At 38.9% G+C, this 26,281-nt stretch overlaps 1 protein-coding gene and 1 long non-coding RNA gene across 4 annotated transcripts in view; both read left to right on the top strand.

Moving 5' to 3' along the window:
- The window catches only part of LOC129047895 (uncharacterized), a 153,361-nt gene extending 130,697 nt beyond the window's left edge, over positions 1–22,664 (top strand). For 2 of the 3 annotated variants that reach the window (XR_008509762.2, XR_010136532.1), the window contains one exon: positions 22,292–22,664. This is a non-coding gene — a long non-coding RNA (uncharacterized LOC129047895). The remainder of the gene's footprint in view (positions 1–22,291) is intronic. The other variant, XR_008509761.2, reaches the window with a different exon arrangement.
- Positions 22,665–24,425: 1,761 nt separating this feature from the next.
- The window catches only part of RASEF (RAS and EF-hand domain containing), a 77,698-nt gene continuing 75,842 nt past the window's right edge, over positions 24,426–26,281 (top strand). The window contains exon 1 of the mRNA XM_002819899.6: positions 24,426–25,397. Within this exon, the coding sequence (XP_002819945.4) occupies positions 24,967–25,397 (431 nt within the window). The 5' untranslated portion in view covers positions 24,426–24,966. The remainder of the gene's footprint in view (positions 25,398–26,281) is intronic.

Genomic DNA, 26,281 nt, shown 5'->3' with positions numbered 1-26,281 from the left:
GAAATTAAATAACACATTCCTAAATAACCAATGGGTCAAAGGAGAAATCACAATGAAAATCAAAAAATAACTTGAGATCAATGAAAATAAAAATACAACTTACCAAACCTTATGGTATGCAGTGAAAGCAGTGTGCAGAAGAGAATTTATTCTATATATTAAATAACTCAAATCAGTCCCCTAACCTTACTTTTGAGAATATAGAAAAAGAAGAGCAAACTAAACCCACAGCTAGCAGATGAAGAAAATAATATTAGTGTGGAAGTAAATGAAACAGAGAATAGAAACACAATAGAAAAAATGAATAAAACCAAAAGTTGGTTATTTGAAAAGATTAACAAAATTGACAAATCTTTAATCTAGACTGGCCAAGAGAAAAATAGACTAGATTCAATAAAATCAGGAATGAAAGAAAGGACATTACCCACCCTACAGAAATACAATGGATTAAAAAAAACTGTAAACAATCACATGCCAAGATATTAGATAACCTATATGAAATGGAAACATTCCTAGAAAAACATCAACTACCAAAATTGCCTAAAGCTGGAAGCCACCTTCAAGCTGTGTTCTCACATGGCAGTAGGGGAGAGACAGAGAGAGACAGAGAGAGACAGAGAGAGACAGAGAGAGAATGAATGAGAACATTTGTATGAACAAATTCTCTGGTGTCTCTTCTGATAAAGGCATTACTCTCATCATGAAGGCTTCCCATCATAAAGGTACTAAATCCAAGTACCTCCCAGATGCTCCAACTCCAAATACCATCACACTGGGGGTTAGGGATTCAACATACAAATTTGGGGGACACAATTCAGTCCACAGCAAGGTAACTTTAACAATTTTGTCTTCAATGTCCCTACCATTCCTCCCTATAATCTAGCTTCTATTGCAATCCCCACCCTTTAATAGTCAGACACATCTACTTCTTTCTTATCGGGTATTCAAGTCCCAAGGAAATCAGAAAATGTGATAAAATATTTCTTTTAAGTGGCTCTGTATATTCTATCACAGTTATCCTTTTTCACAGCCAACTTCCAAGATGGCCCCAATGATCCCCAGCTCCTGGGATTCACACCTTTTTGTAGTTCCTTCCAACATTGTATTAGCATTGGTCTGTGAGACCAAAGAATACAGCAGAAGTGAAAGTATCTCACTTCTGAGATTAGGTGATAGATGGCTCCATCCTGGGTTGCTTGATTTATCTCTCCCTCTCTTGTTCTCTTCTTTCTCTCTCTCTCATCACTTCCTCTGGGAGAAGCCAGCAGTCTTCTCATGAGGACACTCAGGCAGCCTATAAAGAGGCCCAAATGTTGAGGAACTGAGTTCTCCAGTCAACAGCCAGTGAGGAACTGAGGCTTGCTTGCTGCCAACACTGTGAGGGAGGTTGGAAACAAACTCCCTCAGTTGAGCCTTTATATAAGACTGCAGCCCCTACAACAACTTGACCTCAACCTTGTGAAGCACCTTGAGGCAGAGACACCCAGCTGAGCTGAACCCAAACTGCTGATCTAGATAAATTGATATAAAACATAGTTATGGTTTTAAGCTGTAAGGTTTGGGGGTAACTTGTTAAGCATCAGATAACTACTAATATACATTGAGAACTGTTCAGTATAAATATTCTGGCTTGCTGAATAGGACATTGATGACCTCCAGACAGTTTCTGCTTGAGCAGAAAATCCAGCCCCTTTATGGATATTTAACAAATATGTTCTTGAGCTCTGATTTGCTTCCTTATAAAAAAAAATGAATCTATGATCTTTATTTTTCTTCTTGTTATCTTATTCTTGGATCTCTTCCAAATAGTTGAAGCTTCTATATACATGGTCTCTGATTTTAAGATATTAATTCCACCTCTTCACATACCCATAACACCTAGCACATTTTGTACACCACTAGGTGATAATTCTTAATTGATTGCTTAAAGCATCTTCTTTGCCAAAGCCACCTGAAAGCTTTTTAAAGATAAAAATAATGAAATAAAGAACACACAGGAGGTCTCAGTTTGGAATGTGCGCAGTGTGAAGGGTCACATACACATCATTAGTTACTGTTTAAAGATTTGTAACTTTTTTTATTTTTATTTTTCATTTTTTTTTTGGAGATGGAGTCTTGCTCTGTCACCCAGGCTAGAGTGTAGTGGTGCAATCTCGGCTCACTGCAACCTCCACTTCTCGGATTCCAGCGATTCTTCTGTCTTAGCCCACTGAGTAGCTGGGACTACAGGTGCATGCCACCACGCCTCGCTAATATTTGTATTTTTAGTAGAGATGGGATTTCACTATATCGGTCAGGCTGGTCTTGAACTCCTGACCTCAGGTGATTCACCGCCTTGGCCTCCCAAGGTGCTGGGATTATAGGCGTGAGCCAGTGCACCCGGCCATATAGTTTTGAGACAGGGTGTCATTCTGTCACTTAAGCTGGAGGGCAGTGGCATAATCAGGGCCCACTGCAGCATCAATCTTTCAGGTTCAAGTGATCCTTCCATCTCAGCCTCCTAAGCAGCTGGGACTACCAGTGTGCAGCCACAATGCCTGGCTAATTTTTGTATTTTTGGTAGAGATAGGGTTTTGCCATGTTGCTTAGGCTGGTCTTGAACTCCTGAGCTCAAGCAATCCACCTGCCTTGGCCTCCCAAAGTGCTGGGATTACAGGCGTGAGCCACTGTGTCCCGCCAGCAACATCTTTTTTATAATGCTTGAATGATTTCATGTCATGGACATTGAGATTTTATGTCTATAAAGTGATACTGGTTTAGAATAACTGAATTTATAGAGAATTAATGTCTGACTGATTATAAGAAGCTGATGGCCTCCTGGCTTCTAGGTATTATTACTATTACTATTTTTAGTTTGAAGTAAAGTGGGTGGGTATGGTGATGGCTGTGGCTTACTGGAAGCAGTTTTGTTTCCTGAGAACATTGAATGATGTTCTTGTACCTACTTGTTCTTACTGGGATATATCTTTTTAAAATTTCAGATAAATAAAGGACTGCTTTGTGGTTAAGTTTTCATTTCCTGGAATCACAAAGTCGAGTATTCCTGAACTAGGTGTAGCAATGCAGCTCCTGTCATTTAATTTAATGAACATATTTTAAATACATAATAAGTTCAAAACAATTACGGTGAGATGTTTGCAGTGAGGGACAGAAAAAATATCCAAGACAAAAATATCCAAGACAAGTTCTTCCCTCAAGACACTGATCCTTTAATTTGAGAAAAAAAATCATATACACATGCAAAATCTAAATGTCATACATACGTGAAGATGAAAGAAATGGATGTAGCTTTAAGAGTGGGGGTGTCTTCCTGGAAAAGAGTTTAACCTCAGATAGTCTTGAAGGACCAGTAGGATACAGACGGGTGGGAAAAAGGAAAAGGAACTCCAGATGAGAGCAAATTGTCCCACATTGTGATATATTTTTTAACAGTTTACAGTTGCCAATAGCTTCCCTATGCATCAAGTTGCCCCCACAATCCTTTGAAGTGCTTAGTGCAGGTATGATTATTCCCACCTACCGAATAGGACATTTTGAATCAGAAAACTACTTGAGACCTTTCCAAGTTAATTCATGTAAGACATGAGTTGGCAAACGGTAGCCAGCTGCCTGCTTTTTACAACTTGAAGTGGTTATATTTTAAATAATTATATAAGAAGCTATATAACATTTTAGATTGTGCCTCTTGGCCTATGATTAAATATAAATTAAACCCTGCAAAGACTAAAACATTTACTACCTGTAAGAAAGTGTGCTGATTACTAATTTAGGATCTTCATAATGTTTCAAATAAAACATTTTAAACTTATTGTAATAAAATAAATATTTTATCTTAATGAAATGAGATAAAAAGATATGGCACTATTACAATAGACTTAAGTATGGATCATTCTGTAAGTACAATTTTATCTCTGTGTCTTTTACATCTAAACTTATACCATGTTCTTGTTATCCATCATTTTTTCAAAAATATATTGATGCTTGCATAATATTCCATTATATGAATATAAAATAACTTATTTATGTATTATCCTGTTGTTGAACCTATAGATTCTTCGAATTCTAGTTAGTAAAAATAACATGCTAATAAATATCCTTGTACACAGGTATTTGCATCTTTGATTGTTTCATTGGTATAAAGCCCTAGAAATAGAATTACTAGTTCAAAAGTTATGAACTTACCATTTTTAAGGATTGCAATAAATATTGCTAAGTTTTTTAAGAAAGGCTGTACCAGTTTATTATTCTAATAGTAGTGTATGAAAGTGCCTATCTTCTTACACCAGAAGAAAATCCAGGGTTCCCTTAAATATGTAGCCAGCGTTACATAGGGGGTATCTTATTTTATGGTTTTGCTGATGGTTCTTGACATTAAAAAATTTTAGTATTCTTAATGGCAGTTTACATTTTTAATTTCTTTTGTATTTCGTGTGTGTATATATGTGGGTTTTTTGCCTCTTTTGTTGTTGAAATATACATCTTGTTTCACAGATTCATAAGTAGTCTATAGATATGATGATACTGATGCTTGGTTTTTGAAATATTTTGTAGATATTTGTTCAAGTATATCATTTTATGTAAAGTTTTTCACTTGATTCTCTTGTGTTTTCTTGATATATTGAGTACATTTTATGATAGAATATAGTTGAATGTGTACAAAATTTGAATGCGATTCAAAATGTGTTATAGTGATACATTCTTAAACCTGAAAAATCTCTTCTTAAAGATAATATATCTTTAGGAAGATATAATATATCTTCTTAAAGATAATATATAAGACAATCATTTACCAATTCGGATGAGATCAGGTGTGTTCATGGTAGTATGGCCATAGATCATTTAGCAATTTGGGAGAGTCACAGACAAACCCCTTTATGGAATTCATCTGCTCTGGGGCAGAATTGTAGTGTGTAACCAACTGATGTTCTAGAAAAAACATAACAATTGTTCTTGGTTCCTTGCTGTGGTACTACATACATATTAGATAGAGGTTGCAGAAATGGATCTGAATGGGAAAAATAGGGCCATATTGGATAGGTATGAATTCGAACTACCCATGTATTTTTTGCTCGTTTACTACAGGTATGTTTGCTACAGATATGTGTCTCTATACTTACAGATCACTGGGCGCATGATCTTAGATTTATCAAACTGACAAGCTTCTACCTTTGTTTTCTACTTCACCAGTGTCATCCCTCTTTCTAATAATAGTTCTATCCGTTACCTCCTTCATAATTTATGTAACAGTTGGTAGAGAAAGTAAACTTGTCAGAGTCCAATAAACTTTTATATGAGAAAAACTGTCAAAACAAATAGAAAGGGAGACATAATATATTTATTCCATTATAGCCTTGAAGTCCTGTTTTAATTTAGGCCTAACTTGTTGTCTGTGTTTAAACCCTGTTATAGTTTAAAGCTTGCCTTTCTGTTTCTCTTTCTTTCTGCCTTTGTTCCTTTTTGTCTTACATCTTGGACTATCTGGATAAAAATTGTTGTTGTAATCCCTTTGATCAGTCTCCTACAAATGTTTGAATTTCACTTTTAAATCTGACTAACATATAATGAAGAGAAAAGTGGTATAGGGTGTGCTGGTGCAAATGATAAAACCAGTTAGATTTGTACTACTGATTTCATCTGCTGAGATAAAAGTAGCTCCCTTGGGTGATGTACGGCTAATCAAGCATTGTTATTCAGCTAGAACCATCATTCTCCCTGGGATATCAATGGTAGTGGGCTTCCATAAGTGATAGATAGGTCAGGTTCATTCTCTAATTAGGAAATTATCTTCATTTTAGAAGGAGGCTGTTTCTCTAATTACGTTGATGTGAAGTAGAGGTTGCAGAGAGAAAACTTCCTAAGTATGGATTATTGGCAACCAGCAGAATGAGGATCGTTTTTTCCATCCTGGCCTGGTTCCAAGGGCCAAGAACATACTAATTAAAGTACAGAGAAGAGAATGACCTCAGCCTTAAGAGCTTATTTTGCCACATTTTCAATCTCTTACTGATGCTGGGTGTCTAGGCTACATTTCCTGGTAACTATGGCAACATCCCCATTTTTTTTTTTGTTGGCTCTCCTGGGACTCTTTTATAGGATTATCTGATTTATGCCTCCTCAGTATTTTCCATTTATATTTTACTTTCATGTCTTAAATAAAACATTTGATTGACTGAAATGTGAATTCAAAACCAGTTACATTGCACTGTTTATTGTGCCCAAGCCTGTACTTCAGGAGTTTTATTTATGGAAAGGTGATCATGTTGGTAAATACATGACAGGTACTTGGAGATGCTGGTATCTCCTTGTTTTATTAGTTTTACTAAAACTCTCAGAGCAATGGTACCTCCTGAACCCGGCTGGCCTAGTTTAGCAGGATTTACTCTGTTATGAAGAAAATAATGTTCTATTCTAACAGTGATGGGAACTTCCAACGGTGGTTGAATCATTTGAGAGAAATGTATTACAAGATATATAAAACCTTTCCTTATGTGGTCTTCCTCAGATGAGGGAATTTGTTTCCTTGGAAGAAAATGTGGAACATCATTCTTGTGTTCATGAAAATGCTCAATAGAAACCAGTGTCTCCATCCAGTGGTGCCATCACAAAGTTTTTATACTATTTTTCAGGTCAGAAATGAACAGGAACAATTATAAAACAAAACAAAACAAAAACCAGAGTCATGTCTACTCATTTACTAACAGACTATCAAGAATGAGAGGCAGATTACTTTTTTCTGTGTGAAACAATATGTTTGCTAACTAAAATGTTCAGAAAAAGACTGATTTCATGCTTGCACAAGTCCAAGTCATCCGTTTCATTTACTTTGAAAAGAAGAATTGCTTTGGAATGTGGACTTTGGAGGCAGAGTCCCTGGTCCAAGTCCCAGCTCTTTAATTGTCGGTGTGACCTTGGATAGGTTAATCAAGCCTCTCTGTGCCTTAGTTTCCTCATCAGTAACATGAGGATGATAGCACCTGCCTGAGGATCATCGTGGGCATGAAGTGAGCTAATACAGGAAAGGTCTTAAGGGCTTGGAACACAGAGAGCATTCTGTTAGGCATTAGTATTTTCCTAATGCTATTGAGTTTTTCTTTATTTCAAAGAATATGCATTATTTATTGTACATAAACTCATATTGCTAACTTAAGAAAAGGTGGTTATCCCTTCTCTTACTAACATTTTTTAAAAAGCAAAAACTACTTAGTATTACTCAGTTTAAGTAAACTCATTATGAAGAATTTTGTATTTTCATAATGATTGCACGGAAGATTTATTTCCTAGATTGCACCAATCTAATGACTCACTGGAACCTAATGAGATACCAGAATTTCAGTACTTATAGATAGTGCCATGAAATTTTTCTGTTATTAACAGAAGTTAAAGAAAATGTCCATTTTAAAGATGGGGAAAGAAATGTCTTGTGTATGTATAATTTTCTTAACATTGAGAGGCATAGATTTCTTACTAGATACATGTGTTCTATTACTGACACCTGAATAATTCTTTTAGGGAAAGTCCTTGGAAGTTTTTCATGCTCTTGTTAGCTTTATGAAGTACCCTCCTTAGTATGCTATGTGAAATGTTCAAAATCTAACCCAGGCCATCTTTGATAGTGTGTGCGGGCCACATATACTATCTGGCTCTATCATCTGGGGTGGGGCAAAGACCATCATACTTAGGATTTAACCAGGAAAGTTCTTTTGCCTTTGATGTTGGCACAACCATATCTGTATGGAACTCTCTTACATTTCCATTATTACCATCTGTGATGCATGACTGTCTCCTTTATGCAACAGGTCTGGGAAATGGAAATATGTTTGCTACAAATCTCCTTCCCCTCATTTCTATCACTTTCCTCCTGTTCTCCACTCTCACCTGTCCTCCTACAGTTCCATAATTTTTGCATTGAAACCTGGTAACTAGCCTGACAGAAGAGTTTTAGATAGACAGAGGAATTCATGCTTTTGGAGGGCACAAATGTGGTACTGAATATGGATTTTGTTTATTCCGAATTATTATTTTTAGGAAATCCAACCAGTGGTAAATTAAAAATATTGCTTAATGAGATTTTTAACCTTTTACCTATACACTTATTTTAAACAATTTGTTGTTTAGACATATAATTTGTTAAGGTTGATGGGATCTTTGAGGATGATTCTCTGACATGAGTATTTTTTTAATCATCATATCGCAAGGCTGTTAACATAGTTTAGCTATTTGTCCCTGCCCAAATCTCATATTGAATTGTAGTCTCCAATGATGGAGGTGGGACCTGTGGGAGGTGTTTGGGTCATGGAGGCAGATTCCTCACAAATAGTTTAGTGCTGTCTTCTTCATAGTGGGTGAGTTCTCAGAGTTCTGGTTAAGTGTGTGGTATCACCTGACTTCAAACTATACTACAAGGCTACAGTGACCAAAATGTCGTGGTACTGGTACAAAAACAGGCACATAGACCAATGGAACAGAATAGAGAGCCCAGAAATAAGGCCCCATGTCTATGATCTTTGACAAAGCTGACAAAAACAAGCAACGGGGAAAAGACTCCCTATTCAATAAATTTTGCTGGGCTAACTGGCTAGTCATATGCAGAAGATTGAAGCTGGACCTCTTCCTTACACTCTATACAAAAATCAACTCAAGATGGATTAAAGACTTAAATGTAAAACGTACAACTATAGGAACCCTGAAAGACAACCTAGGCAAACCATCCTGGACCTAGGAATGGGCAAAGATTTCATGACAAAGACACCAAAAGCAATCGCGACAAAAGCAAAAATTGACAAATAGGATCTAATTAAACTTAAGAGCTGCACAGCAAAAGAAACTAACAACAGAGGAAACAACAGAGGAAACCTACAGAATGGGAGAAAATATTTGCAAACTATACATCTGACAAAGATCTAATATCTGGCATCTATAAGGAACTTATCAAATTTACAAGAGAAAAACAAACGACTGCATTAAAAAGTGGGCAAAGGATATGAACAGACACTTCTCCAAAGAAGACATATATGTGGCCAACAAGCATATTAAAAGAAGCTGAATATCAATGATCGTTAGAGAAATGCAAATATAGTTACCTTATTCTGCTGGGAAATTCCTAGTACTATAGCTATAAGTTAGTTGGCAGCTTCTGATTGGTTAGCCTGAAGTTTCTTTTCTCTCTCTCTCTTTTTTTTTTCTTTAGACAGGGTCTAGTTCTGTTGCCCAGGCTGAAGTGCAGTGGTGCAATCTTGGCTTACTGCAACCTCCGTTTCCTGGGTTTAAATGATTCTCCCACCTCAGCTTCCCAGGTAGCTGGGACTAAAGATGCACGCCACCATGCCCAACTAATTTTTATATCTTTTAGAGACAGGTTTCACTATGTTGGCCAGGCTGGTCTTGAACTCCTGAGCTCAGGTGATCCACCCGCCTCAGCCTCCCAAAGTGCTGGGATTATGAGCTTGAGCCACTGTGCCCAGCTTCATTTCTGTTTAATAGAGGTGTTTACAAGAAACAGCTCAAGGTAAGTTTTGCTTATATTTACAAATCAAGGAAGGCTGAGGTCACTTATGAAGCCTAACTGGCTTTGTCTGCTCAGGGGTTCTTCAGGCCTGGCCTCCATTTTAATTTACTTTGACAGCTGCAAACCATTGTATGAGGTCAGTGATTCTCAAGTTTTATCTGCATCAGAATCACCTGGGGGACTTGTTAAACACACAGATTGGTGGGCCACACCCGAGTTACTGATTCAGTGGGTTGAGGGTAAGACCTCAAAGTTTCTAACAATTTCTCAGGTGGTGATGATGCTGCTGCCCCAGGAACTATCCTTTGAGAACTAGTGATTTAGGTTATACAGAGATCCCTTATCCCAGAAGAGGCCTTTTTGACTCTGAAATAAAGGTAAACATTTGCTTAAGAGGCTCAAAATTGTCCATGATTTTAACAAATTCTGGAGTGGACTTAGTTCTCATGTCTCCTTCTCCCCACCATCTTCCCTTGTTTCCTGGGCTGCTGTTCCCTCCTACCTGGTTAATGTTAATTCAGGCTCTTCTAGTTCATTTGTGAGCAAAATTAACGTGTCATGGTATTATCCAAAACAGATGGTTCCCTCTCATGAGTAATTCTGGTGCTAGAGGTTAAGATAACGATTATTTTCACCTCGTTATTAAATACACATGACGATGATAACACTGTAATAATTCTCTGGATTATTTTTCTAATAATCTCAAAATGAAACTCAGATGTCTTTAGATCTTTGCCTTTTTTTTGCTTGTTTTTTTTCCCCAATGTTTTCATTTTTTGCAGTCTGGACATTATATCAAATGTCTTCCAAATGTGTACTTAAGAAGTTCAATTTGCATTTTCACTGTGATAGGGGAGGGGAGAGTTTGTGGATATGTCAGGGCTAAGGCAAGTTTGAGGGTCAAATTCAAGAAACTGTTCGTAAAAAGTATATTTAATGACCGATTCTAATAACTTTTTCATCCTCTTGTTCCTATCCAGAGGTTGTTCAGTGGCTAATTATTGTCATATTAATTTGGCATGTGTGAAATTCAGTTTCTGTAAGAATGTCACCCTGGATGCAGCTGAAAAACTTTGCAAAAATTGTAGATGAAAAGAGAATGTTGATTATGCCCACTTGTGTCTCTTTTAGTCTTATTTGTCATCATAAAGTGAAGAGGAAGCCTGACATTGGCTGTGTACTGGCTTGTGTTTCTTCATAAGCCCTCATTGTTTCCATTTTATTAACACAGAATTGTAGCAATCATTAAATATTTCCCAGAAAATAGCTTCTGGTAATTTCATTTAAGGATAAACCAAGTTTTCATGACCTTTCCAACAGCAGAAAATACATTAGTTTCTTTGTACTTTGGAATTCATATAAAAATTCCAAAGTGAAAAATATTTGGAAAAAATTAAAACTAAAAATGTTTCAGTCATGAGTGACTTCTGATTTTGGAATACTGTTTATCAGAATTATAAAATAAGCTAATGGGAAAAAAAAAATCAGGACTTGTCAGAGTTTAAGTTAGCATTTCAGGTGTCCCATATTTCAAGAATTATGTGAGTATTCCTACTCTGCTCTGTGAAATCCAAGCTTTTTGAGTAAAAGCTGAGGTTTTTGTAATGAATTTTTCATAAAATTGGGGAATCCATTGAGCAAACGCTTCTATAGGGCACTCTGGGCCTTTTTAGATTTCAAAGCAAACAAAATAATAGAACAATTTGAGAAAATTTGGTTTGCCAATAGTAAATATCATCTAGAAAAATTAATAATTTGTTTATTGCTGGAAAACATTAACTGAGAGCTGAAAGGACATAATAAAATCTACCTTATCTTTAAAAATCTTCTGTAAAGGCATGGCATTCTCAACAAATATGTTGGTGGGGAAAGAATCTGTCTTCTACCTCATTTTGTGGCAAATGTGATCTCTCTTTTTTTTTTTTAAACTAGACCTTCACTTTATCCATGTATCTTCTATGATATTAAAGACTTGCAAAATCAAGGAATTCATGTAATATCATTAGGAATCTTGATTCTGTATTTCTAATTACTACATTAGTGAAAATTAGCGTCCTGGTTCATTGTTAATCTAAGACTCAAAAGTATTGGTAAAGAGAGATTTATTTGAATATCTTATCTTTTAAATACCGAATCATATAATGCTTTCCAGAGGAATAGGAATGGCTTTAGATTTCTTTTTTTTTTTGAGACAGAGTCTTGCTCTGTCACCAGGCTGTAGTACAGTGGCGCGATCTTGGCTCACTGCAACTTCCAACTCCCTGGTTCAAGTAATTCTCCTGCCTCAGCCTCCCAAGTAGCTGGGACTACAGGCACGTGCCACCACGCCCAGCGAATTTTTGTATTTTTAGTAGAGGCGGGGTTTCACCGTGGTGGCCAGGCTGGTCTCAATCTCCTGACCTTGTGATCTGCCCACCTCGTTCTCCCAAAGTGCTGGGATTACAGGTGTGAGCCACTGCGCCCTGCCGGCTTTAGAATTTTTTAGATCTCTTTCTGACTTATCTAGTTTGTCTCATTTTGTACTTCTGGGAACAGGAGCTTTAATCTTTTTTTTTTTTTTTTTCTAAAAAATAGATGAATATTTTAACATCTCTTCATGTTATAGCATTGGTAACTACTTTCATGTCACACAGAAAATGTATATTTCTCCATTATTTTGGATGACTATGAATGTATCTATGATCTAACAATGTACTTATTACATCCCCTAGAGCTAAAATAAATTTTTGAGTGTTTTGAGATCAATCATAGGCTTCCGTAGGAAGAAATCTATTGTGGTCTTCAGAACATAATTTATCTTTAGTTAGAATATTAGCTTGGGAAAAAGGTGTGTCCTAAGCAACTGTAAAATAGTAAAATAGGAAATGTTGACATGCCTATCATTCTGATAGTTCTAACATTAAAATGAGCATAACTGCCTAAGAATTGTTTATAATTATTTATAATGTATAAACCCTGTCTACTTTCAAAAAGACTTTGAGGCTTTTTATAAGTAAAAACACATACACGCACACACATACAACTGAGCAATTCAAAATTATATTAAGAAAAAGTTGATTGGAAATCAGTTAGAGAAAGAATATAAATAGAATTGGGGTTAAGCTGAGAACTGCAGTTTAACAATGGAAGTCTATACAGACTCAATTCAGACTGTAAGTTGGAATTTGCTGGAAGGTAAGGCAACATGGGGAACAAAATAAACATCATGATCCTTTCTGCCATCTAAAAAGAGGCCTACCAATACCTCACAAAGGCAAAATTAATACTCTTTAAGGAGAATTGATCATAGGATCCTTCTGTAATATTAAGAAGACAAAATTGCATAAGGTTATGCAGATGATGGTCAGTTGGTATTTTCTTATTTTTAAAATTTTAAGTAAGTTATTAATAGAATTTCCAGTCTTCCTGCATTCTGCCACCATTTCCTTGTGATGACTTCACTTCTTTCCCTACATTACTATGTTTCTAACCGGTTTAAAAAAATTTTAGAGGTGCCAAAGGTAAAAGACTGGTTTGAAAATAAGAAGATTCCTTACCAATGCATAAATTTAACTTATGCTATGAGAATACACGAAATGTGTTCATCCTTCCCTTTTTCCTACAGTGCAGGGTTGACAAACTTTCTGTAAAGGGCCAGAGGGGAACTATTTCGGGCTTTGCAGGCCTTATGTGTGTCACAGCTATTCAGCCATTTTCTTGCAGCGTGAAAGCTAATGAGTGAGACCATGTTACAGTAAAGCTTTATGGACACTGAAATTTGAATTTCATATAACTTTCACACGTCCTAAAATATGTTTCTTTTGATTTTTTTTAAACATAAAAACCATTTCAGTGAATGGGCCCTACAATAGTGGGTCATGGGCTGGATATACTGACATCTGATATCTCTCAAAGGGCCAACATCCTTTCCTTTGGAATATGGCTGTTTTTTAACTTAGGTATCCTCAACATCCCCTCACTAAACACAGACAGGTGACAAATTCTAAAAATAGACTTGTAATTCTCAAGTTTGATGCTACCTTGCTCCTTTGAGAAACAATAAGTACTAGTCATAGTCAAGGTTATTTGAAAGATTTTTCATGCATTTATCATGCTTAGAATCCAGGCTCAGCTGTATCCACTCCAGATAATCTGTGATCCTTTATTTTCATCTTCTTTTTTGTTGTTGTTAGATTGAAGATTCTCCATCTCTATGGCTGCACCATCACTTCTGACCTGAGCAAAATAAAAGGAGCTTACAGAAGTGTCAAAGTATTTCATGACATATCTGCCCTTACCTGCTAACATTTTCAGGAAAATAGAGTTTCTGCCAACAAAGATATTGAAAACATACATAAATATGCCCAGGAGTTTTCCCCATTAAAGTGAGGTATACATTATTTTTCAGTTTGGAAATAATCAAGAAATAATTGTATGTGAAGCTTCAGCATCATACCAAATAATGCATTTTTCTATGCCAAGCACCACCTCCTCCAAATAATGATAAAGTTAAAAAGTACTAAACTTTAAATATTGGTATTTTCTTGCTTGTTTACATTATTGGTTTGTAACGGTTTTAACTCTTGACTGAGATTACTACTAATTGGCATATTGTAATCTACTTTATCCACTCAACATATCATGAGAGAATAATAAGTCAGACAGCTCTAGAAGGAATATTTTACTCTTTAGTATTTAATTGTATGCACAGTGGCTTTATATGTACACTACAGCAAATATGGTGTTGATTTCTGCAGGCCTTGTGCCAGGACATTGCAGTGGCTTCCAGATAGCCCATACATCACATAGGGTTATTTCTCAACTGTACCCTTAGACATGAATCTCTAGAAAATATTGCATGCCAAGGAAGTGGTTGTACACTGCTTTCACTGGGGTACCATTAAGAGGAGATTCATATCAGTGTGGAAGGTTAAGGGAAGTAAGAAAGATAAGCAGTAGTGCAACATTGACAATAAGCACCATGGAGGGGTGGGGTAGAAGGTAGGGTGGTGGGGGTGGTGACTTAGTCTCAGTATCATTGCTGAAGATTATGGAGATCAACCTTAAAGGTATTCTGTGTACAGGGCAAGTGAGTTGGGGTATTTATTCTCCCATGCATTGTTTATGGGCTACTTCCAGAGGGGATATAAATTTCTAGGCACCTATGGCTCTCTGAATACACAGGTAAAGCAAACCCTATCAGCAGGAGGGTACTCCTCCAAGAAGTGATGCAGGGGCTGGTTTGTGGAAATTCATGGGGGACTTATGGGGATGGGGCTGAGCAAAACAGCATCTGCTACATGCGTGATGGAGAGAAATGTGCCACAAATTTGAACTGGGTGATCTGGGCTTGAACCCTACTTCTACTAGCTGTGTGATTTTACTTATATCACTCAACCTGATGCTTAGTGTTCTCCTCTCTAAAACTGAGAAACCTACTTTATGAAAGATGCTTAAAAGAGTAAATAACACAGCTGTGATGGTTAATATTGAGTGCCAACTTGATTGGATTGAAGGATGCAAAGTATTGTTCCTGTATGTGTCTGTGAGGGTGTCGCCAAAGGAGATTAACATTTGAATCAGTGGACTGGGAGAGGCAGACCCACCCTCAATCCGGGTGGGCACCATCTAATCAGCTGCCAGTGTGGCTGGGATAAAAGCAGGCAGAAGAAAGTGGAATGAGCAGACTTGCTGAGTCTTCTGGTCTTCATCTATTTCCCAAGCTAGATGCTTCCTACCTTCAAACATAAGACCCAAAGTTCTTCAGCTTTTGGAATCTTGGACTTACACTAGTGGTTTGCCAGGGGCTCTTGGGCCTTTGGCCACAGACTGAAGGCTGTACTGTTGGCTTCACTGCTTTTGAGGTTTTGGGACTCAGACTGGCTTCCTTGCTCCTCAGCTTGCAGATGGCCTATTGTGGGACTTCACCTTGTGATCGTGTGAGTCAATATTCCTTAATAAACTCCCTTTCATATATACATCTATCCTATTAGTTCTGTCCCTCTAGAGAACCCTGACTAATGCAGTAGCAAAGTGGCAAAGTGGGGAAAGGATACTGGACAGAGGAAACAGCGTGCAGGAAGTATGGAGTCTTAAAAATAGTGCCTAATATTTTGGAAACAGTATTGCTGGAGGGCAGGGTACATGGGCAGAAGGTATGAGGATGGTGATGGGGTCCTGTGGGATACTTAGAAGGGAAGCCTAATCTCTGTATGGAAGGTCAGGCAAATGATACTAAGTTAAGGACTAAAGTAGGGGAGGAAGATACCTGGTCAATAGGGTGGACTGAGCTGATGTGGGAAATACATCATCCTACTTCAAACACACAGAAATGTCGGAAAAAAATTAAGAAAAAGATTAAAGATGGTCTCAAATTTTCCTCCTGCATCGAGAGGTGGAGACTAATGACCTTCCCCTTGAGTCTGGGTTGGCCTTAGTGATGAACAGAAGGTGCCAGACCAATAGAAGATAGCAGAACTAATGTTCTGGGACTTCCAAGGCTAGATTGTATAAGAAGTCTTGCAGCTTTGGAACAAGACTCATTGGATATTCATCCTTAAAACCCTGAGACAATAAGATGCCCACTTACCAGATGGAGATACTATGTGAAGAAGCCCTGAGGCCACACGGAAAGTGAGAGTTGGATTAGAATGAAATCCATCAGTATAATTCACCACCTTTAACAAAATGAAGGAAGCCGGGTGCAGTAGCTCACACCTGTAATCCCAGCACTTCAGGAGGCCAAGATGGGCAGACTGCTTGAGATCAGGAGTTCAAAACCAGCCTGGGCAATGATGAAACCCCCCATCTCTACAAAAATATAAAAATTAGCTAGGTGTGGTGGTGTGTGTCTGTGGTTCCAGCTGCTCGGGAGGCTGAGGTGGGAGGATGGCTTGAGACCTGGAGGCAGAGGTTGCCATGAGCTGAGATGGTGCCACTGCACTCATGCCTGGGTGAAAGAGCCAGACCTTGTCTCAAAAAACAAAAAAACAGAAACAGAATGAAAGAGCAAAAACAACACGATCATTTAAGTAGATGCCAGAAGCATCTAACAAAATGCAAAATCCACTCATGATAAATATTCTCAGCCATGTATGAATAGAGAATTTCCAAACCCAATAAAGGGCATCTACAAAAAGACTCTCTAGTCACCATCGCAATGGTAAAAGATTAAATGATTCCTCCCCATCCCTTACGACTAGGAATAAAGCAAGACTATCTGTTCTTACTATTGCAATTCTACCTTGTATTAGAAGTCCGAATCAGTGCAACAAAGCAAGAAAAAGAAATAAAAGACATACAGATTGAAAATGAAGAAGGAAAACCATCTTTTCTTCCCTATAGATGACATAATTGTGTATGGAGAAAATTCTAAGAATTCTATAAAACAGCCACCGGAACTAAAAAGTGAGTTTAGCAAGGCCTCAGAATACAAGTTCATCATTATAAAAATCAACTGAATTTTTATATACTGGTAACAATTGGAGATTGAAATTAAAGTGTTATGTCTTCTACAATAGCATAAAATCAGAATATACTTAGGGATAAATTTAACAAAATATGTGAAAGACATATAAATCATAACCTACTCAACATTGTTGAGAGAAAATAAAGAAAATTAAACAGAGAGATATAATCTCATTGATGGGCAGATTCAATATTGTTAAGATATCAGTTCTCCCAAAATTGAGCTATAAGATTCAACACAGTCATGATATCTACAGAATGTATTTTTGTGTAAATTGATAAACTGATCTTAAAATTTCTATGGTAATACCTACGACCAGGAATATCCAAAACAACTTTGAAAAATAATAACAAATTTGGAAGACTGATACTACTTGATTTTGAGACTTATATTCAATTTATTATCAGGCAATGCAATCAAGACCATATGGTGTTGGTGAAAGAATAGATGAAAAATCAATAGAAAGGAATGTAATGTAGAGCCCAGAAAGAAACCCACACATACGTAGTCATTTGATTTCTAACAAAGGTGATTCAACAGGGAGAGGATAGTGTTTTTAAAAAAATAACGCTGGAAGAACCGAATATCCATACAGAGAAAAGTGAACTTCAACTTTTTATTCACTTAATACACAAAAATTAACTTAAAATGTATCATAGAAGCAATGGTAAATAAAACTATAATATTTCTAGTAAGAAAAGGGATATCTTTGCAACTCTGGGTAGACAGATGCTTCTTAGATGGGTCATAAAAATACATACTATAACAGAAAAACTGATAAGTTGAATTTCATCAAAACCAAAACTATCTACTCTTAAAAAGTTACCATTAAAAAAATGTAAAGGCAAAGCACAGATTTTCAAAGTACCTATATATGTGACAGAGGACTTGTTTCCAGAATATGTAAAGAACTCTTACAACTGAATAAAATGACACAATAAAAAGTGGACAAATGATTTGAACAGACATTTCATAAAAGATGCAAGAATGGTTGATAGACATATGAAAAGCTGTGCAACATCATTAGTCAACAGAGAAATGCAAATTAAACCTATAGTCCATATTACACATCCATTAGAATTCTTAAAGAGACTGATGCTACCAAGGGTTGACAAGAATGTGGAGCAACTGGAATTTTCTTACATTTCAGGTAGGAATGTTAAATTGTACAGTTACTTTGGAAAGCACTTAGTTGCTTTTAAAGCTAAATATATACCTACCATATGACCCAGCAATCTTATTGCTAGGAACTTCCTCAAGAGAAAATAAAACATATGTTCCTTAATACAAAGACTTGTACAGGAATAGTCAAGGCAGTTTTATTCACAATAGCCAAAACCTGGAAATGACCCAAATATCAATCAACAAAGTAATGGATGCACACTCTGTGGTATAATGTATAATGTGATCCTACTCATTACTAGAAAGAAATGAACTACTGAATTAATCTAAACACCTTCTGCTGAGCAAAGAAAGCCAGGCATGGAAGAGTGCATAGTGTACAATTCTATTGACATAAAACTCTAGAAAAGACACATCACATTAAATCTATATTGAGCAAGAGTAGGTTGGTGGTGACCTGGGGTCTGCAGTTGGGTGAAAGAAGGGGAAGGGGGTCAATGGCAATTTTGGCATTGCGGAAATATTCTATAACTTGATTAAGTAGAAGTTAAACAGATATTTACATCTGTGCAAGGTCATTAAACTATACTTTAAAATGGGTGCATTTTATCGTATGTAAATTTTACCTCATTAAAAGTGATTAAGAAATAATTTCATTCTCAGTAACAGGGCTCGAAACGCTCAAGTTTATTTATGCTGAAGAAACTTAAGTAGGATCTTTCTTAGTATCCTCACAGTTTCATAACACATTACTTCTTCTCTACAGTAATATTTGCTTTAAAGGTTTTAACAGTTTGTTTGCAAAAAGTATTATCAGTTGGACAATATTAAATGGCATGTTTACAAGACCAAAAATGAAAGTCCTCAAAAGCTACTTATTTTAACATAAACTTGCATGACAAATAGTTTCCAGTGCAACAACCTGTCATGTTCTGCAACCAGCCTTTTGTCAGAGTTTTGATCCTTTAACACTTACCTCCTTTCCCGTTTTTTTCTTCTTTAAGAAAACAAACTTACACTTGTGTACTAGTTTACAATTACTGTAAGCAAATGACCACAAACTTATCAACTTAAAACACCACTCATTTATCATCTCAGTTCCGTGGTTCAGAAGTCCAGGAACAGCTGATCTGTGTTCTCAGCTCAGTATCTCACAGTGCTAAAATCAATATGTTGATTTGATTTCAAGCTGGGGATGTGTTCTCATCACAAACTCAGAGTCCTCTGCCAAGTTCATTCAGGTTGTTGGCAGGTTGCAATTCCTTGCAGCTATAGGACTGAGGTACCCATTTCCTTGCTGGCTGTCAGCAGGGTGACATCCTCAGCTCCTTAGATGCTATCTTCAGGTCCTAGACACCTGGTGTTCTCATGACATGGCAGTTCACTTCTTCGAAGCCAGGAGGGGAATGGAATCATATAACATAATGTAATCACAGGAGTGATTATCCCATCATATTCACAGGTCCTGCTCACTTCATGCTGAGCATGTACACCAAGGGGTGGGAACCAGGGTGCCATTGTAGAATTCTGCTTGCCACAGTTTGCTTTTTCTGCTGTCCAAAAGTGAACTGAGGTCCATTTATTTTTATTAGATTTGATTTCTCTACTTCTTGCATATATAATATGAAACAGCGACCAGGTATGGTGGCTCACGCCTGTAGTCTTAGCACTTCAGAAGGCTGAGTCAGGCAGATCTCCAGCCAAAGTGTTTGAGACCAGCCTGGGCAACGTGGAGAAACTATACAAAAAATACAAAAAAAATTAACTGGGAGTAGTGGTGCGTGCCTGTAGTCCCAGTGACTCCAGCGACTGAGACGGGAGGATCACCTAAGTCCAGGGAGGTTGAGGCTGCAGTGAGCTGTTATCACACCACTGCACTCCAGCCTGCGAGAGAGTGACACCCTGTCACAAAAAATAAATACATAAATAATAAATAAAAACACAAACTTTTGTCTTAACTGAGAGGAGCAAGGTGGGTGAGACATACAGTTTGCTAATGTGGGAAAATGACATGAGTTTTGCTTAGTCATCATAAAACGGGATCAGAAGTTTGAAATACAACACTTCCTGCTCAGTTCTAATAATGAATGCCAACTCTGCTCTGGTTCAAGACATGTGATGGTATTTGATGTTGTTTGAAACATTACAGATACTTAATTTTTTTAAATGAAAGATTTTACAAAGTCTGATAACTGCCAACACAACACATACACAACAATGCTATATATTAATTATAGAAACAATATGCAGTCAAAGGGGAAGTTCAGCTGGGTCTCTAATGCTTTATTTTAAAAAATAGATCTGAGGCAAATAGGATAGGATGTTCACATTTGCTAATTATGGATAGCAGTATATAAATGTTATTATTTTCTCTTTTTCATGCTTTACCTAAAGGGTCAGTGGATCACTATGATATACGCTGACGCATTCCTTTTTGCAAAATCTACCTTTTTTCTTTAGCTTCCTTAGGAATAGTAAGCTCTGAGTATATATTCATGAGAAAACTAAGACTCAGCTCTTACAGGGGTATGTATGTTTCAGAGTGTTCCTGAACCTACTAGTGGGTGCCTCAGTGGTATGCCATTACTAAGATATCTAGTTCCATTTTCAATGGCATTTCGGATCTTTCTGGGGCAAAGTAACTGCAGTGTTAAGTCATGCTCTGAGAAGCACTCTCGTACCTGAAGGAAATCTTACAGGGTGGATTACAATAGGCTTCCACTAAAAGCTTTCCCTACTTACCAATGAAAAGCAGGTTAAAGCGGTATTGCTCATTCCCGTTATGGGAAGTTGGGCCAATTTATGATGTAGGAGCAAAAGATCACTTCTCATGACTCACCACCGTAGTCACTGTCTAACACGAGTTCTCCTCAAGTATGTTTTGAGAGCACTAAGTCTGTGGAAAGCTCACGGAAATTGAAACCAAACCAAACCAAAACCCTAAACTCAAAGTTACCATAGTCAAATACATTTAGGAAATATTCGATCGAACAGCTTTATCTCAAAGGAATATAGCAGGATTCTTTCTAAAATTTATTTGTGTTTTACAAATGTATCTGATCACAAAATTATTTTTTTCCAAAGATGTCTTTTCACTGCTTTGAGAAACACGCTCTACCAAGATTATCTCTGATTTTTAAAATCTTTGAGCAGCCAGAGAGGAAGCTGATCTTTCGAAAAGTCATGCTGACAATCATGGGCAAGCTCTCCTTACCTACCAATTCATTGGCTCTCAAAGCCTGCTCTGTTATCTCCAGTTCCTGGCTAGCTGTTTCTGGATGCTAAAATAAAAAGAAGCACCTCCTATTTCTTTCTTTTCTCTTTGCTGTTTCTTGAAAATAATTAGAGACAGATCATATGACCGTGGCTTTCCCCTGAGTATATTGCTGGGGTTATTCAAAAACATTCCTGCTGCCTGATACCTGAACTGACATGTACACTAAGTGATGTATTTGTGAGTGGCAGGTCACAATGCAATTGTGTAAACGTTTGTAGAAAAAGCAGGATCCAATTCTTTTACTTAAGCTGGGAAATGGTTTGGTTAGACAGAAGAGAGAAAAGCTAAAAGATCTGCTTGATATTTACATTTTGTCCTGATAATGAGCTACTAACGTAATCATGTGATTAAGTGTGGCTTATTTGGGGGACAATAAAAGCCATGATAGAGACTAAAGGGTGAAATATTTGATCTATGTAGTCAGAGCAAATTACAGAGGGCTGTGGATGCTCGGATTAAGAGTTTACCTTTAGGTCTCTTTTTATTGGAGCACCACTGGGGGTTTATGAGTTAGGGTACAGGCTTCCTCAACCTCAGCACAATTGACATTTTTGGCCAGATAATTCTTTGTAATGGGAAGGACGGGAGGCTCTGGCCTGTGTGTTACAGGATATTCTGTAGCATCCCTGCAGCTACCTACTAGAGGCCAGGAGCATCCACCCCTTATCAAATTAAGACAGCCAAAAATGTCATCAGACACTGCCAAATGTCCCCTGTGAAATAAAATTGTTGACTGATTGAGAATTAAAGAGTGAAGAATGACAGAATAACTGGTGTTTGAGAAGGACTGTCCAGCTGTGGTTGTGCAGAATAAACAGGATGGTAGGACAAGAGCCTGGGAGAATATATTAGAGGCTGTCCCTTTACCTTAGGTGTGGTATATTTTAACAGTAAGGGCCTCCAATGAAGTACATTTCTCTGTATCCCTGTTTTGTTGTAGGGCTTGGCCACGTGACTTGCCAATGTGACTTGTCAATGGAATATCAGCAAATACGACACAAGCTAAAGCTTGAAGAGAACTTGTACATTGGGGCTTACTCACTTGGAACATTGCCACCATGTGACAAAACCCATGCTAGCTTCCTGAGGACACATGGCCCAGCCAACAGGCAGCACCAGCTTCCAGAAAAATGAGTGAGACTCTATAACCATCCAGCCCCAGTTGAGTCAACAAGAAAACCACCTAAGAGATCCCAGGCAAGCCAGCAGACAAACCATCTAGCTGAGCCCTGCCCAAATTGATGATAATGGAATTATGAACAAATAAAATGGTAGCACTTTTAAATCACTACTTTATGCAGTGATAAATAACTGATATCGGAGGTCTGAAGTATATTAATATTGGTAGAAATAAGAATAAGAAAAATGCATGCACAAGACATTTGGAATAATTTGTGTGTTTTTTGTTTTGAGACACAGTCTTGCTCTGTCGCCCAGGCTGGAGTGCAGTGGTGCGATCTCGGCTCACTGCAACCTCTGCCTCTCAGGTTCGAGTGATTCTCCTGCCTCAGCCATCCGAGTAGCTGGGACTAAAGGTGCCCGCCACCACGCCCAGCTAATTTTTTGTATTTTTAGTAGAGACAGGCTTTCACCATGTTGGTCAGGCTGGTCTCGAACTCCCGACTTCAAGTGATCCACCCACCTCAGCCTCCCAAAGTGCTGGGATTACAGGCATGAGCCACCGTGCCAGGCCAATTCGTGTTTCTTGATGACTCTTCAATGAAGGGGCTTAGGGAAAGGGCAAAGCAGGTCACAGAACCTAAGAATTCAGAAATAATGAGCACAAAGGTCAGAGTGAAAATTCAGGAATAAAATTGTGCAAGCAGTCTTCAAAAAAGCACTTCTGCCTAAGCAGTTAAAAACATGAAAGCATCTATTTTTAAAGACATAGATATCCATTAATTGCTAACAGTATAAATATAATAATAGTTCAAAGATTTAGTTTAATGAGTATATTTGTAAAGCTTTAAAGGCATTACCAAGCCAGCCACTTTTTAATTCATATGGAAAAATCAATCTTTAGAATAAACAGGAAAGCACGTAAGCTCAAAATCAATAACAACTTAAATTGCACTAATGATAAGATTCATTTCATTGTATTAGCTGTCCAACTGTATACAACTATATTCACTCAGCAATTAGGTTGCTAAGGCCAGGACTTCTAATGGAATGCCTCTCATAATTTACCAGTTAAATTTTCAGATGGGGGTTATTAGTAGTAGTTACAGTTTAATAGAAGCTGTTAGTGTTGACCATGTTTATTGTACAATTCAAGAGGAAACAGTTCCTCAGATGTTTAGCACTTAGCTTTATGTGTAAGAACACTAGCCTGGCAGGAACGTGTCAGTAATATCCCTTACTTAATGATCACATTTAAAAAAAATAAATGTAATAAACGATAAAGAGAATCCAGAATGAGATAAAAGAAAAATACAGAGTCAGAAAGTCTAAAATGTGGAGGAAATGGATAATGTAAATAAAGTAAAAATGAGCCAAATGTATCTTCACAGGCTACGAGAATCGCCTAAAGGCACGGTTATATAAGCCGTATGACAGACTGAGGGTCTCCTGGAAAAGGATGGAAAAAGTGTTTAAAAGGATCAAAATGGGTGGATTTTAAAGATCTCATATCCATTAAGCAGTGTTAAAGAAACAATAGTATTGTCGAAAAAAGTGTTTAAAACCAAAGGGTAACCTACCTTTGGATATATAATTTCCATAAAGTTTGTTTAAATAAAAAAACCTACAAAACGACCTCAGTCTTTGTTTAAACAATGCTGTCTGCCAAACGATTTTGTTTATCAATTTTTTTCTCAGGTTTTGGAGACAAGGATTGAGAAAAAATGTGGAATTGGAGATCTGGAAGATCTGTGTTTAAGCAGTGGGACCTTAACGTTAGACGCACAAAAATGCGTTAACGAAAGCCAGTAAAATTGAGAATGGGGTCTTCTGGTAAATCTTGTACTTTGCTTTGTAAGAAACTTCTATATAAAGAAGTTTATCAAGTTTCGGGAATAAGATAATAAAACGCACTTAACCCATTCGGAATCCTACCCCTACCTACCTTACCTCTGTCCGTTTAGCTTCTGACGCGCGCGCCAGCACGTTCTGTGGAGAAGCGGAGCGCTGGACTCTACCTAGCAGCGCTTACGCCGAAGGGCAATGCTCCCCCCCGAACCCCAGTTCCGGCCAGCCAGGTCTCCCCGTCCTGCGCGGAAAGCAGCGGGGGGCTCCGGAGCGTGGGAACTAGAGAGGCGGAGGCGCGCGCTCCTCCTCCCTGGCTGGGCGGAGCTGCACCCGCCGGGAGAGTGGTGAGGGCCACCTCCGCGCGCGGGCGCTCAGTCGCGGGAGGCGCTCCTTGGCTGTGCGTGGAGCCCGGGCGCACCCCACCGCTCCCGGGACCTGTTGGGGTCTGGCCCGAACCGTCGTCGAAGGGTGCCGCCCGGCCATCCCCGACGTTCCTCGCCCCGCCCGACGTTCCCTCAAGTGGCCAAACCAGCCGGACGAGCCAAACTCGCCGGGCCTCCCGGCGGCAGCAGGTGTTCCCGTCTTTCCAGGGAGGGCCCTGCGCCCCGTGGCGCTCCGGAGCCCTCTCGGCCGCCCCCGCCAGGCGGGATGGAGGCGGATGGGGACGGAGAGGAGCTGGCCCGGCTGCGCTCCGTCTTCGCCGCCTGCGACGCTAACCGCTCGGGGCGCCTGGAGCGCGAGGAGTTCCGGGCACTGTGCACCGAGCTGCGGGTGCGGCCGGCTGACGCCGAGGCAGTATTCCAGCGGCTGGACGCCGACCGTGACGGCGCCATCACCTTCCAGGAGTTCGCACGTGGCTTCCTCGGGGCCCTCCGCGGGGGGCGGCGCTGGGACTGGGGTCCGCTGGATCCCGCGCCCGCCGTGGCTGAGGCGGGGCCGGAGACACACGACAGCGAGGAGGACGAAGGCGACGAGGACGCGGCGGCGGCGCTGGCCACCTCGTGGGGCCCGGCGAGTCCCGGCCGGGCTTGGCAGGATTTCCAGGCGCGACTCGGAGACGAAGCCAAGTTCATTCCCAGGTGCGAGTGTGAGCTGGGGGCGGGAGGTGATTCTGGCGCTTCCTGCTTTCTTCTTCCCACTTACTTGCAGGTGTGCAGACCCAATGGCCCCCTACTCTTCTCTGTGAGTTGTTTGTCTTCTTCACCTACTCGCTTTGACTTTTCCAAGATCCGCTAGAGTTAAGAAAAGGGAGTCAGAGAGTCAGCGTTTGGGGAGAAAGTTTTACGTGCTGAATCCTGAGCCTGCAAAGGGCAGCGTGTTAATTACAGGAGCTCTCCTGAAATCTGCAGCCACTGGCGCCCCGCGCGAGTTTAGGCGCGCGCCCAACATCTCACCGCGTCCTGGTTACGTCACCTTCTACCCCAGGCCTTAGGCTCTCACCCCAGGGCTGGGGCCCGGGCTGTTTGCCAGTTTGGCGTCCTCTGTAATAGTTTTCTGATTTGTCGTTTTCCTAAGACTGTATAGAAAAGGAAACTTTGTTGGGCTTTTATATTGCTGGACACAAATATTCTTGATGTACCTGCTAGGCATTTTACAGAGTTCACGCATTTAATTTTCATAACATCCCTAGAAGATAGGCTAGCTTATTTCTGAACTTAGACCTGGAAATTAGACAGACGTTAAGGGACTTGCCCAGTTAAACAGCAGAGATTTGACCCCAAATTTTGTGAACTGAAAAACTCACTTTTTATGTGACGGAATAAAATGATAAAATGACACACTATATTCTCTGCTCTTATTGCTCTGACAGAAATAACGTGTCAAATCACGGACTTAATTATCAGGAGGTAAGGGGTTGCCTGCAGGTGGGATTTCAGGGCCTGGAGGGGGAGAGGCTCAGATTTTCTTCTTTGAGTTTCGTTTGCATTTGTCCATGCCTTGGTGTGGTGGGTGTCTCCAAGCT

The sequence above is a fragment of the Pongo abelii genome, chromosome 13 (assembly GCF_028885655.2).
Source record: "Pongo abelii isolate AG06213 chromosome 13, NHGRI_mPonAbe1-v2.0_pri, whole genome shotgun sequence".
NCBI lineage: Eukaryota > Metazoa > Chordata > Mammalia > Primates > Hominidae > Pongo > Pongo abelii.
This window is presented reverse-complemented; position numbering and strand designations above follow the sequence as displayed.